Genomic DNA, 15,833 nt, shown 5'->3' on the forward strand with positions numbered 1-15,833 from the left:
ACACAACTCTCAATCTCTATCTCTCTCTCATGACCCCATCTATCTATCTTATATTACTATACAACAATAACACACAGCAGCCATCTTCAACCAAATAAATCACAATAAGTTGTTTAAAGTTTGATTCCATTCTATGCCAAGAAGGTGTTCTGAAATCCAGGTTAATCCAGGTCAACCTGGATTGACCTGGTTGTAGGCTATTCCCTCTGGAATATCACAATTCAAGTCTATGAGAAGAGAACCTATACCATTCAGAAATATTATCAACATTATGAATATTGAATAACTTAATAACTAATCAGAATTATAACACCATACACACCGCTGTAAATTTCTGCCACAAGTCAACCTTTCTTTCAAACTCTAGCCGAATGGTTGGGGCGCTTACCACAAGGGCCGCAAAATGGCTTCTTAATCGTGTCCCCGGTTCGACTTCGGCCGGCCTAACTGTTAGTTGTTGTGTGTCATTCCCCTGCTCTCCGTGTGCCTTTCCTGTCTCTCTATCACTGTCGCTATCGATTTTAAACAGAAATCCTGAAAGAACACATGGCGAAGAGTAATTATACGCATACGTCATCAAGTAGACTTCGTATGTACATCTGTGCAGGAAGACAAAACTGGTATACATCAGTACCCATTATCTCGGGTCGGGCTGACTCTTGGCGAGGCTGGCATTTTTCAGCCATCACGGTGTCAGGAAATTTTAGCAGGACTACCAGGGGTCTACTTCACGAAAGCGGAATTAAATTATCCTGGTTTGAAAGGCAAATCCAGGTTTGATAAGCCTGCGCTGTTCAGCCTGGTTTATTCAGTTCCACGAACGCCAAGCCGGGCTGAGAAGGAGCGGCTTTGTCGAGCCAGGATCGTTAAACCAGGCTGAATGTGAGTTCACGTATTACTATAAAAGACCATGAAAGTCGATAGCAGAATCCTTGAACTTGACCAATCATGGAGCCCAAAACTAGAGCGGCGTTCTTCTCTGTGGCTGAACAGCAGCAGCTCATGGAATCATACAAGGAAGTAAAATGTATAATAAGCAAGAAAGGAAACACGGCCGCAATAAATATAGATCCAGGGAGAAAGCGTGGAAAAGTATTGCCTACAAATGAAATGCACAAGTTGTCCAAAAATATGCAATTAATTTATATACAAGTCCATAAATATATAATTCAGTTAGGCTTAAACATGAGGAGTTGAAGTGAATGTTGGAATTATAATTATAAACACTAAGGATAATTTTCTAATTTCTAAAATCGAAGATCTACAAGTGAAAAGCTTGCCTTTTGGCGGCTGGGGGTCAACGGGGGTCCAGGGGTACACGGGGGGCCGGGGGTCCGGGAATACCCGGCCCGCCGTGTACTCCCGGGCCCCCGTTAACCCCCGGCCGCCATAACACAATTTTTTTTCTGGCTTGTAGATCTTCGATTTTCGCATAACATAAGAATTGAATAAGTGTGGAAAAAGTAATTGGTTTACGATTGGAGTCATTGGACTAACAGCTATTTCACAAAACTTGAAGAACAAGGCACTGGATTAATAAAGCTTGGCTGTTAGCCTGGTCCGGACCAGGCTAACTTCACAGCTAAATTGCCATGGTAACTAAGGCAGGATTGCTTCAATTTTCTTTCGTGAAACCGGATCATGGATAAACATGTCCAGGTTTACTGGCTACGTTAATCTGCCGAGCTAACTCAGTTTTCTTGAAACAGATTCCTGGATAATTTAAGCCAGGATAGCAGATTAAAACCGGTTTATCCCTAATCCAGGTTTCGTGAAACGGGCCCCAGGTCATTCACTGCGGCAGATCCTTGTTCACACTCACAGTAATGTTCATCTCTATTTATTAACTTACAGTGCTGATTAGGGCTGCAAGCCTGCAACTATAGTCTTACGTAGCCAGACGATCAGAGATCTCCACCTACTGATAGTCTGGTGAGGCCTAAAACTATAGGTGAAAAGTCTGAAAACAATTCAGGGTATAGGTTTGTTGGCACTGATTTTCTCTGCTCTCCAAGCCCATTCCATGACTTTGGATTACACATCCAGGACGGAGCCACAGCTAGCTCCAGTACACAGGGTCATGGGTGAAGGGGTTAACAACAGAGAGGTATAATGTTATTTTGGTGAATCATTTTCCCTTTCATAGCCGAAAGGTACTTAAAAACAATATTTTTGGCCCCGACGGTTGGCATAGTGATCCGGGCACCTAGGCTCCAAAGTAGCCTGACAGCGCGTTGAGAGTCCGAGTCCCGATCCTGACGGCCTTTGCTGCACGTCACTCCCCATCTCTCTCCCCATTTCCTGTCAACCTACTATCCTATCAATAAAAGGCATAAAACAAGCCCAAAAATAAATCTTTAAAAAACTATATATTTGATACCTTTATATAATACATACTTTCATATTGTTCAATATATCCACATAAGTTATCTAAATTGCACAATTTCAATCCTAGATTCCTGGGCAGTCAATGGAACATACAGTAAAATCTTCATGCCTTACAGATTCATTTGGATCTCAGTGTTAAATTAACATTTTACTGTTACGTGAACGAACAGCAACAAAGATGAAGACCTTTGGTCACTATCACACACACACTTTACAACAAGAATAAACCAAAGGTTAATGAACCTCCTCAGGGCCAGAGCTCAGTGCACTGTGCCGATGAAATAAGACCAAAGCCACAGTGAGATGAGGGATGACAGCTGATTTCTACATTTGCTGCTTTAACAACAAGGTTACGTAAGAAACTCAGTGAGTCACTCAGTCAGACAGGAAATCACTGGTTGGCATTCTAATTAGATTTGGAAGGGGAGACACACAATGCAAGTCTCTTCCAATATCGCACACACACACACACACACACACACACACACACACACACACACACACACACACACACACACACACACACACACAATTTAGGACAGCAATTTTATGAATGCCATTTTTATGAATGCTTTTAAGCTTGACCCTAAAGCCGAAAATAACCGACCTCCTCGTAGATCTGCTAGCTTGTAGATCTGCAATTTTTGGTGTGTTTAGGTGCGGTCTGTGAGCTTATAGATCTGCTATTTCCGGTGCATGACAACTAAATCAGGCATAACTCCAACCCTAACCCCTAAACCTAACCTCTAAATGCCTAATCCTAACCCCAAGCTCAATCTTTTACCCCCCAAAAAACTGACATTTCTCTTGTGAGGACAAGGAAAATGGTCTTCACAATGTCTATTTCCCAAAGTCTACCATACTTGTGGGATATTTGGCCCGCACAAGTGTAGTAATACAAGTACAAAAACATACATTCTGTCTGTGTCTTCCTCATCATGCCACTGACTCTCTCTGCCACCTCTCTCATTATATTCTCTCTCTTGCTCTCACTCTCTCTCTGGGTGTGTATGTCTCACTCTTTCGGTATGTCTCTCACTGTCTCAGGCAGCCTCTGTATCAGATAGTATCTCTCTGAAAGCCTTTTCAGGGATTGTGTCCACAGAAAGGGTTTTTCGAGCCTTTCTGCCTTGTATTTCTATGGTAAGGGTAAGACGGATGATGAAGAATGGTCCTCTTCCCCACGCCGAGCATCACGTTTCAGCGCTCTCTGCGTCCAGCCTTTTTTTGGGGGGGGGCAGAGCCTGGCCGCTTCAAGTAGAAAAATAGTTCAATATTTGGAGAGGAGCACGGCTCATCAGTCTTACTTTGTTGATACTTAGAATTGAACGTCGCTTAGTAAGACGCATGCCGGACATAATGAATTATAATATTTGGTCCACACTCTTGCCCTGTGCAGTATTTGTCACTGTACATTTGTATATACAGTGAAATGCGGCATCATACTGCATTTAACCCATCCTAAGTATCAGGAGCAGCGGGCGCTAGTACAGGTGCAGCGCCTCGGGAGCAGTTAGGGGTTAAGCGTGTCCTGCTCAGGGACAAGAAGACCGGAGCACGAACCGGGGATGTTCTGTTTCAAAGCAATCCTCGCCTCAACTAAAAACAAAAGCGCTTTCTGTAGACACGGCCCCTCACACATCATCACCGAAAATAGCTGCCGATCTACAAGCTCTTAACGCACCACATACGACGTGTTTTTAACTAGTAAATCTGCTATTTTCGGCGTGCAACATAACATTACATTTAAACTAGCCAATAGACTTAGTAATAAGATTACCCTACAGTCACACCAACAATAAGCGACAACCGGTAAGCGACAAAGTGACTGGAAGTCATTCATTTCCAATCATAGCTGAGCTACATTGAACTACAGTGAGTGACATGGAGTGGCGAGACACCTGCCAACCAAATCGCTGCATCGTGTAACACTGGTGCATTTCCTGTCAAGACGACATTTCTAGCCCACTTCCAAATCCACACTTGTTTAGTGAGCCGAAAATGGCAGCATGCTTGGTCTTCAACCAGCTAAAATGTTCACGTCTTCCCCCTTCTCCACTCCCTCCATTTCTTCAAAGCCTGATCCAACCCAACCCCTACCGCTCACTCAGATCAGCTAACACAGCGAAGCTGTCAGAACCTTCTCTAAAACATCCGGGACAACACTCTATGCCTCCCAGACTGTTCTTCCATCTGGCTCCCAAACTGAGGAACAAACTCCCCATTGCAGTTAGAACTGCAGACTCACTCCCAAATAAAATGTCCGCCGTAATCTGAAAACTCACCTCTTCAGACTCCACCTTAGCCCGTAACACTTGACCTAGCCTTGATGACCATGCCGTCTTAAGCAAAATTAAAATGTAATTTAGATGGCATGTTATTTAGACAGATGCCAGGTTCATTTATTGACCTGGCATCCTATAGTTTGTATAATTTCAGTGTACGGGTTATTATTTCTCTTTTTTTTTTATAATATACTGTTTAGATTGATGATGGTTAATTGGTTTATGCTATCATCCTAGATTACTGAGGCACTACACTGTCTATATGTGTTTGATTAATGTGTTTACCTTGCATACTGTAACTAACTCTGGATTAAGTGTGTCCGCTAAATGCCTAAATTGTAATTGTTTTTTTTGTGTTGATTTTATTTGTATTAAGTTATAAAATACAAAAACATATTTTCACTAATCTATTTTGGCATGACCCTGCTGTACAATGAAGTATTAGGGATTAAGTGGTTAATCACAAAAATCAATAACTTTTGTTTTGCATGAAATCGTTGATACATAAAAAAAACTCCATCTCCATCTACCTCTCTCTCACACACACACACACACACACACACACACACACACACACACACACACACACACACACACACAATGATGAATAGCTTGGAATGTCCCTGCTGTCACATGGTGACTGTCCTGATGTCCAGAATACCTGAGAAGCCACGTCACTCTGGATGTTTAAACAGGTGCACAGACACGGAGACACACCTTAAGACGGTGTGTGTGTGTGTGTGTGTGTGTGTGTGTGTGTGTGTGTGTGTGTTGTGTTCGCTCAAGGTGATATTAACATGCAAGTGTGGGAGAGAGGAATAACTGCGAAGGTTTCAACATTCAATGTCAAAGGAGTCTGGAGTTCTGGAGCACAGAAAAAGAGACAAGTCCACACATGGCATGGCAGTGCAACACACACACCTGAGAGAAACCTGAAATTGACAGGAGGAAAGAGGTGAGGCTCCCCCATGATTGGCCCCAATGAGACTAAGAGGAAGTGGCATTTCTGCTTCCCTAACATGGAACCACTTTGCCGCTGCTGCCCACCACAAAGGCAACTATGTGAGACATACTATATAGGGAAGTAACATGAGAAGTGGCCAGGTGAAAGTATATACACGCTCTGTGTGTGTGTGTGGGTGTATGTGTGTATCACCCTTTGTATCTGTGTGTTCCTATATTTTGTCCATTAATGTTGTGTGTAAGGCTGCACTTGTGCGTGTCAACTCATTACACCAAGTAACTATTTCCCTTTTAACAATTAAACAGACTAAGCCTTAAATGCATCTCACTCTCACACACACACACACACCTCTAGTTTACCTATAGCCATAGAGGGAAATCTGATTAAGCCACATACTTGCTGCTAGGCAAATAGGTTGAACAAGCAGTCAGTTTAAAGCTGATCTTAACAGACAGGGAAGAATACATGCTTCGTCATCCTTTGACATTTTGTCTTATCTGGAGCATTGTATCAATAACCAGGGCTTCTGTGCCTGGCTCAGTGATATTTTGCCAGGACAAATGGCTGCAGTGGGAATTTAGGGGGATATTCTAGGTCACTGGTTCTTAAAGTGGGGTTTCAGACACTCCCAGGGGTCCTTGAAGGGGTTCCGGCGGGTCCCCAGCAAAATTAGTAAAACAGTTTAATCGCTTCAGCTGCATTTACAATTAAATAAAATAGTCTTCAGTTATTATTATTAACAATTTGCCAAATACCTGCTTTTTGGACAACTTCATTAATGAGCATTAGGCCTACTCATGGAGAAACAGAATACAGTTAGAGTCAAAAGGGAAAGATGTCGCTTCATCTGTGGATAAACCAACAATGTTTGTTGAGGTAACCTGGTGCCCACTGCCCAGTGGTGGGTGCTGAATCTGATGACTAATAGAAAACTTGTCCCCAAAAAGTTGCCATATTGATATTCATGACTACTAGTTAACCACCTACTTTCTAGTACAGAATAACACAAATCAATATCCTACTCGTGTGAATGAGAAGCGTTCAGATTCACAATGAAGTAACTGAATTCCAAACGCCTTACATAATGCCCTTGTCAAATACAAGTGAATCGTGACATTTCGATACTAATCACGAGTCATGTTATGCAGTGGTGGCGGTGGTGCTGTTTTAATGTGTTCTGATCACACTGGGGGCTGATGTGAAATGCCCACTATAATAGCCACTTAAACCCTACTTATGGTGGACCCGGAGTCCCCCGGACCCCCAGGGCTCTGTACACAAGATTCCGCTAGTGTTTCCCTCTACTACACCAACTCTCTGATGTGAATATATCCTATCTACAAGCTTATAGATCAACTATTTTCGCGAATTAAAGTGGTTTACAGGCAAGTCGGGTCGACTCGACACACAAACTGTTCCCCATGGACACACACATCATATGCTTCTGAAAACAGCCATGGAAGGTTTGGTTGTTGAGTCAGTTATGTAACGTTAATGCCTGCGCGAAATATCATTCCTTTCCCCTCCTCTCTCTTCTCTCCCTCTCTGTTGATGGATTTAACAGCGTTGAAGTTAGAAGCATAGACTCGAACTGACAACTCCCACAACAGCAGCAAAACAATCATGGCTGACAGCTGCATGTCAGGTTTTTGCAGAGAGTGAAATTCAGGTTTCCTCCCGGGGTGTTTTCAGGTGTGTGGACTGTGTGGAGAGAAACTAGTGGAGACCGGGAGAGAGACTACAGTGGAGACTGCAACAGGAGAGCCACAGAGGCGGGCCGACGGGCCTCGGGGGCAAAAACAAAGTTTGTATTCTCACCCCAAATGTCACCAATTGACCAATTCATACCCCGTCCCGTCTTGTTGAAAAAACAAACAAATCTACCAGTCAGATCATGTGTAGATTCGCTGTCAAGCTTTCCTCATTGACATACAACAACTAGCCATGGATCACATGACGGTTGTCTGTCACGACCGTCATGGATGAACTTCAACCTGGTGTTTGCACTTTCTCCTTTTTTAGCTCGTACATCTACATAAGATGTCAGATTTCAAATATAAAGTGCTTACCCCATGGCCACGGATGTTACAATTATGTACGGGCCCTCAGAAGTACCCGTATCGTCCGTATTGTTCAATAAAAAGCATTTTAATCCGATCGGTGGCCATTTTCTCATAGAGTTATAACGTAACAGTGCAATACACCCCTCAACCGATAGGGTTGCGTAGTTGAAGGCATATGGAAAAAATACGGCCACCGACCGGATTACAATTATTTTTATTCAACAATACGGAAGATACGGATATTGCTGAGGGCCCGTACATAATTGTAACATCCGTGGCCATGAGGTAAGCTCTTTATATTTGAAATCTGAACGTTTATGTAGATGTACGGGCCAAAAAGGGAGAAAGTGCAAACACCAGGTTGAAGTTCTTCCATGACGGTCATATAATATATGACAGTCTTGTTTCAGGGCTAATACAACAACAATCATTTCCCAAATTCCTGAACTCCTGGTGCTGTTCTCTGGCAACAAAGTCACCAAATGACGCACACGAAACAAAACAAAACATAAGACTGACACGCGCGCGCGCACAAACAAACACACACACACACACACACACACACACACACACACACACACAACAAACTTACGATGCATTTCCTCCCCAGGTGGTTGAACAGACACTCATTCTCCTGGGGGGTCAGCAGCATGGAGCCCACGTTGGAGCCCTGCCGCCGCTGGAGCGCGGGGTGTCCGCTCATTATTCACTATGTTATGATCAATAACTAAACAGAACAAGAAGTATCACTAAAGGCAGATGATAAACAAGTCCAGGGTACAATTCTTCTCCTGGCATCCGTGTGGCCTGGCCTCCTTCCTTCAGCCAAACATATAGATTCACGCACAAGATCCGTGTCAGGGTTTTTAAATATTCCAAACGAGCACAAAGAGAATATTATGTCCCACTTTCTTTCCCCCCGTTTAGAATCAGGTCAAACGTCGCAGGGACGACGTCTTTCTGGAAGACGACAAAACTTCTTTCCTGGGAACTCTCCCCAACACACACACATACATATACTCATGCACATACACACACCAGTCCCCATCCAATCCAACATGGCAGTGGACGGGAATAGTGTTGCCAGATGTTTTGCGAGAGAAACAAGCAACCAGGTCTATGAAAACATGGCCAAAAGACTAGGCTACATATGAGCATTGGATATTTGAAAAAAAAAGGTTGTTGATTGATTGATTGAATACTTTATTAACAGTTTGCAAAAACAAGGCACTTTGGCACAGATTTATACAAAAGAATGCTAAAAGGATCATCCAGATAAGCCATCTGGGCTTGTTTCCGTTAAGGTCCTGTGTATTCAATGCATTGAGGCATTTAAAGACAAACAACAATATACAATAATATGCAAAAAACATCATATGAAAGAAAGATATGTATAGTAAACAGTTTTTTTTTGGGGGGGGGGGGGGGGGGTGATGAGCATTTCCGGTGATGACCTTAGACTTTGTACTTTTACAGGGGCCAGTTACAATTTACAGCCACCCGTAGGTGCTCTTTTAGAGCGGTTTTGAAGGAGGGTGATGAGTTTGATTGATTGATTGATTGATTGATTGATTGATTGATTGATTGATTAGTAGTTGGCTGAGTACTTTATTAACAGTTTGCAAAAAAAGCACAGAAAGTACAAAATGATGCTAAAAAGATTGAACCCAAGAAAGCACTATGGCTTCCATTGGGGTCCAGAGACTCACTTTCAAATAGCCAATCTAGATCTACATACAATCTTCAAAAAATCTTGAAAAAAAAGTGAAAGACACAATTTTAACAACAACGTGTGTGGTGGTCCGTCCCTGGCACACAATATTTTCAGATGGGGGGTCCGTGGACAAATACATAATGTGGGGGGTCCTTACATGAAAGTGTTTTGAGAACCACTGATTTAAAAAATAATATATATATTCTTGAAGAAAACGCAAATAAGCAACGCCACTTAGTTTAGAAACTACTTTAGAAACTACTTAACAGAAACAGAAGCTCAAAGTCGCTTATAATAAGCGGACATGGCAACACTGGGACGGACCTGTCTCAATCCTGCAGGTCAGGATGGGGGAGGTGGGCGCCACACTTCGGCCTGACGTTTGTCTTCCACACCGAACAACAAGATAACAATTCTGGCCGTTACAAACAATGGAAGCAGGGGTTTCGGACCGTATACAAAAGTACAACTTAACAAACGTCACGTTAAAAACGACTTGTTTTGATATGGTTGCGCTAGCGCACAAAACCCCCCCCGCTGGTGTGGAGATGGTACGTCCGCCCGTGGTTTTCCCTGTTGGAATGTACGCATGCGCAGTACGAACCAGATAAGGGTTTATACTAAGCCGTACTACTGTGTCGCGAGCTTGTAGATCTTGTAATAAAACAATGTTGATGAGTTATCAAACTGCCAGTAACTAAGTACATGTACTCAACTACTGTACTTAAGTACAATTTTGAGTTTTTTTTGCTTTCTTCAGCATTTACAATGTGCAATACTTTTACTTTTACTCCACCTTAGAGGGTATTATTATACTTTTACTCCACTACAATTATTTGAAAACTTTAGTTACTAGTTACTTTGTATATTTTGATTATTGTTACAAAACATACAAACCACTTCTTCAGCACTATATACATTTCGTCTTTTTGAAAATAGCAGATCTACAAGCTCACAATGTGTCACGATGCAATGCATTGTGACCTTGTAGATCGGCTATTTTCAAAAGATTTTGTACATGTTGAAATTGTGAAATGGGACACTTTGCACAATGAGTACTTTTACTTTTGGTCCTTTAAGTATATTTTGATGCTGATAGTTTTGTACTTTTAGTCAAGTACATTTTGAATACGGGACTTCCACTTGTAACAGAGTATTTCTACATTGCAGTACTGATACTTTTACTTAAGTAAAACATGTGAGTATTCATCATATAATAACTTTTACCTTGAACTTGATTTTCTTTCTGATATTTTTCAATATGCAGCCTAGCTGGGATAATAGATTTAGTGGATTAATGTTTGACAGGTTCATAAAATAAGGACTGCTCTCCTCAGTAAAACTCTTGCACAATGTAATGGTCCCGTTATTGTAATGAACTATAAATGTATAAATATCTCGGAAAATCATGTCTGCCCCAGTTAATCCTCCATTTAGCCTGAGGGGGGTGGGAGTTAATCAACAGTGTTTGAAATATTCTCCCCGCACTATGTTGGTTTTTACTTTTGACTTATTTAGCACTTAAACAATTCTTGCCATTTTCTCTTGGATCAGTTGTTTCTTCAACCAGATCGGGTTGAGAGCCAAATTATTATTCAATTATCAAACCCACAACCCACTATGAGTTGTGGGTTTTCTACAGCAGTGGTTCTCAAATCTTTACATTTCAAGGTCTCCCCTTAACTCTGACATTATACAAATGGAACCAAATTGTATACTGTCAGAGTTACAGACTTGTAAGGGGTCCATTTAGAACCCCCTAAAGGACCCCAGAGAGTCCCTAGAATCCACTTTGAGAACCACTGTAGCTCTACAGGGTCACAGCAGGCAAAGAGCATATAACAAAACTGTGTCATTTAACCCTGGTGTCCCTATTTTGGACGCATCATTAGGCAAGTATTTTGAAAATCTCCAGAAATGTCAAAATGTTCTAAAATATCAAACATGTTGTCAATTCTTGCTGTCAAATCAGGTCTCCATTTGAGAAGCACTGACTCGACAGATACAAGAGATTACATCTCATTCTACATTACACTAATCCAAATAGTATAGGGACTATATTGCATCACTAAATATTATATTACAAACCCTCAAAAGTACACAGATATACATAGCTCCAAACTGGTCCCACACAACAGCAGCAAGCATGCCTCCTGCGTACATATTTTAACAATGTGCCTCAGGGCTGATTGGAGTCAACTAGATGTAAGCAATATGCTCGATCTGGATGCTTCACTTGGCTTCCAGGCAAGAAAGTGGTTTGAGGGGAGGGGGGCAATAAAACAGAGCATTCCCCTTGCAAAGAATAAACCCTATAGGGTATATATATACTTCGCTGTTTGTCAGCTAGTGAAAATAGCACATAAGCTCCCAGAAGTGCTATTTTCAAAGAATGTTCTTATATTTTTGCCAAATGTTCTTCCTTTGTTGCCAAATGTGTCCTATTATGACATGGCCAGAATAGGGTCACTAGGGTTCATGTGTTAAGAATCCGTTTAATGTCATACTAACCCTGAATGTGTGTCAGTGTGGTCTGGATGCAGGAACCATATATACTATATGACCTGTCACCTGAGACACATGCAATACCCATTATTACATACAGTAATAGCATACACAAATCAAGCACACAACGCTTGTTATAAAGCTGATGTCTAGAGTCTTACAGAAGTGCACCTTGAGAAAAAAAGTAATTACAGGGCTCAGTTTTAGTTGAGTGTCTATTCAGTGGTCATCTCAGACAATCAGTCAAAAACACAAAGATACAAGAGAGAACGTATTTGAATGTAAAATCAACACTGTTATAACTTGCATTTAGACTAGTGAAGATAACCAAAGTCATCTTCTAATTGTCACTGAGGGATGTCCTCCCCCACCTCCACAAACAGTCTAATGCTAAGTTTTGGATGATAACAAGAGATCCTTGTTGTTCCACATGAGCCCTCATCACAAATATTCCTGTATTATGTATGTTTGTACAGTACTGCATGTGTGTGTTAACTGTGTTTATGTTTGCCTCGGCGAGCTATGCAACCCATGCACACGTGCAGTCGTGTGTGCGTGAGTGCCATTGTGTCTGTACGGTATGTCGTGTCAGAATGTGTGCAGAGTGTGTACGTGTATGTTTGTTTAAATTCCAGAGCCCCAGGCTGTCCCTGACATCCTTCCACCCCAGCAGGGTCACGTTGAGGGGAGAGAAACTTGACACACACTGACACAGTCTATATGTTTTCCTTGTTTTCTTTACATGTCTATTCTTTTCCCCATCTTGAAAACTGCAAATGATGGGAGCTTCCACGGCAATGAATTTCCACCCACATTTGTACACCTGTAAACCTGTGATGTGACAATATAGTTGAAGTTCAGTGGTCGACAAAGTACTGTAAATATGTACTTGAGTATAAAGTAAAGCTACTTTAGGCAGCAGTGTTATAGTAGTGTTTAACATTTCAAATGGCCTTACTTCGGTGACCAATGCTCTTATCAGCGCAACATAGGACTAGGTAGCGGCCTGAAAATCCAGAGCCGGCGCGCCCTATTAGGCAGAGTAGGCAGTTGCCTAGGGCGCCACTAGGGGGGGGCGCAAAAAAAAAAAAAAAACTTTTTTTTTTTTTCCCCCAGAATCTAGGTGGCGCTGTGGCAGAAAACGGTGGCGGTGCGGGGGGGGTGGGGGGGGGGGGGGGGGGGGGGGGCGCCAGGAAAAATATTGCCTAGGGCGCCAAATTACCTAGCACCGGCACTGTGAAAATCTAGTATTGTGGTGGACACTAGATGGAGGTATCTCACCTCAGAATGGATTGGTTGGGTGGTACTGGGAGGAGACTGGGGAGTGACTTAAGGAAGTGACCTGACCTGTTTATTTGATGCAATTGACCTGTTTGTTTGGAAGTAAAGATCATAGACTCATTAACTTTAATTGAACATGTAGCAAGGTAACGCAGCGCCCGCTGCTGCTGCCGTGGCCCCAGCGGTGTTTGCGGCTATTGTAAAGCTGCCAGAGTTTTGGCAACATGATCCGGCTCCGTGGTTCCAGCATATCAGGCACAGTTCTACCTCCGCGGAATCACGGTGGATGACACCAAATACTACCACGTATAGGCAACGTTTAATTGAAAAAGTTACACAGTATGATTTTAAGCCCAATTTATACATGGTCCCCCCCAACTTCAGTCTTGTTGTGAGCTTGAGTATAAAAAAGTATAAATGAGGCAAGCTATTTCAGACAAGTGAGATGTGATTGTGCTACACAGATCAGTTTTATAGGCCAGCACATAACAGTACAAGTAGTTTGACTTGATACAGGTAGAGTATAGCTGCACGTGTTGCCCCGCTTAGGGAGAGAGTTTAACTTCTCGTCAGACTTGAAAAACCAGAAGAACTGGCACCTGAGCCGAGAAGCCTCTGGAAAACTCTACCATACCCTGACTGATCCACAGTCACTTAATGTTCCTCCCTCAGTAGGTCACCATAGTGTTACGCATGACAACAACCTTCCGACTCCGTTTGCCACCGCTTGTGTTGTGTCATGCTATGCTAGGGTGTGTCTGTCTATTTGCCGTAGGTCCCTGCTAGGTGGAGCTGGACGGTCATTTACGTGGAATCTTCTGGGTCTGGTGCAGATCGGAACAGATTTGGAGAGCTGAGTGAGAGAGTAGGACAGTATATATGTGTGTGTGTGTGTGTGTGTGTGTGTGTGTGTGTGTGTGTGTGTGTGTGTGTGTGTGTGTGTGTGTGTGTGTGTGTGTGTGTGCGTGCGTGCGTGCGTGCGTGCGTGCGTGTAGATGGAGAGAGAGAGAGAGAGAGAGAGAGAGAGAGAGAGAGAGAGAGAGCTGTCAAAGAGACAGGGGGAAGGGAATACAGCACCCTCCCACCACCATGGAGCTCCAGGTTCAATTCCCAGCTGCAGTGCCTCAGGCGCTTCTGAGTGGGCCAGCTGTATCATAGGTGGTACACACCTGAAAAGGAGGCCGAGATTCTTCAGCTTCTTTTGTCCCGATGCCTTCTTCGGCCCAAGGTGCTCCAGATGGTCTATGACTCAGTGGTCCACTTCCGGATTGCCAAGACCCTGGGATGACTTTGGGCCAGAACATAAACAATGGTTAATTTAAGAACTGGAACTTTGACTGACCATCTTATGCAAATGCTGTTGCTATAAAAGTTAATACAGATTTATGTGGTATAACTGCATACTGATAGAACTGCGTGTGTAATCAAATGTTACAGGTGCAGATAGAAATGCGTGGGGTAATCATTTTGTGCTGGCCTCATCCTTGAATGTTGTACAAAGGGAATATTTAGTTCATTAAAAGGTTAAAAAAAAAGCATCTGGAGACAGACCCTTTCGAACGGATATAAACAAGCTCTTTCATAGTATAGGAGCTCAAGGTCTCTTCTTAGATATGGAGAGAAACTGTATGAAACAGCTGCCTGTTATTCACTCTGAACACGGATAAAGGCATTCTTCAGGTGGGGGTAGATTCTCTATTTGGACATTATAGCTCAGTGGTTCTCAAACATTTTTACATTCAAGGAACCCCAGTTTCATATGCAAGTCATGGACCCCCATGACTGATGATTGTACAAATTTGTACACTCTGTAACTTCGAGAGTGTTCATTTGTACACTCTTGTAGTACAGACCTTTTAGGGTCAATTTAGTTCCAAACTATAAGTAATTTAGCAGGGGATCCTGTTGAAGCCCTTCAAGGACCCCTGGGGGTCCCTAGACTCCCCTTTGAGTATCACTACTAGCGTAATATGTAAGACTGTAACATATTTTGTAAACTATTTACAAAATAATTTGCCAGGCCAGATATCATCGCTGGCGGGCCAGTTCTGGCCCACGGGCCGCCTGTTGCCTAACACTGGTCTAGGGGCATTGAATGGCTGGGAGAGACTTCCCAGCATGCCTTAGGGTGCTTCTGTTTTCCCAAGTTTCAATGTGCTTATTACTTAGTTAAGTGAATGGAATATTTCTTGATATCCTGTTTATCATGCGATTAATTATTGGTAAGGAACTTTGCATTAAAAAGCAGCAAATAAACCTCATACTATGAATTAAGACCTTCCAGGAAAATTATGTAATTATGAAAGTGCATGGTTTACATTATGAAGTGCTTCATTTTAGTGTGAAAGCCACTCAACCCAGTTCAAATACAAGGCCTACATCAAACAGAATAAGGCGGGTGGGATCTCAAACCAAATCTCCCTAATTAGATGCCAAACGTTTTCACAATTAAATCTTTATACCGTATATATTCAAGCAAACCAATAACTTTCTTGCAATCCTGGATATTTTTGGTTATTGTTCTATAGTATGGAATAAAAGATGAGCAGTCATCTTGGGAGACAGAATTTAATTCCAAGTTCCAGTGATGGTAGAAAGAACATAAGGGGAAGTGCCAGCATGAGGATATAGGC

The 15,833-nt window shown here is 42.5% G+C and overlaps 1 protein-coding gene across 2 annotated transcripts in view; it reads right to left on the minus strand.

Annotated features, from left to right (window-relative positions):
- The window catches only part of LOC311039995 (actin nucleation-promoting factor WASL-like), a 50,080-nt gene extending 41,328 nt beyond the window's left edge, over nt 1-8,752 (minus strand). For both annotated transcript variants that reach the window (XM_084050048.1, XM_084050047.1), the window contains exon 1: nt 8,293-8,752. In XM_084050048.1, coding sequence (XP_083906174.1) covers nt 8,293-8,403 — 111 coding nt within the window. In that variant the 5' untranslated portion in view covers nt 8,404-8,752. The remainder of the gene's footprint in view (nt 1-8,292) is intronic.
- Nucleotides 8,753-15,833: the final 7,081 nt, after the last annotated feature.

The sequence above is a fragment of the Gymnoscopelus microlampas genome, assembly GCF_963454915.1.
Source record: "Gymnoscopelus microlampas genome assembly, chromosome: 23".
Taxonomy (NCBI): Eukaryota; Metazoa; Chordata; class Actinopteri; order Myctophiformes; family Myctophidae; genus Gymnoscopelus; species Gymnoscopelus microlampas.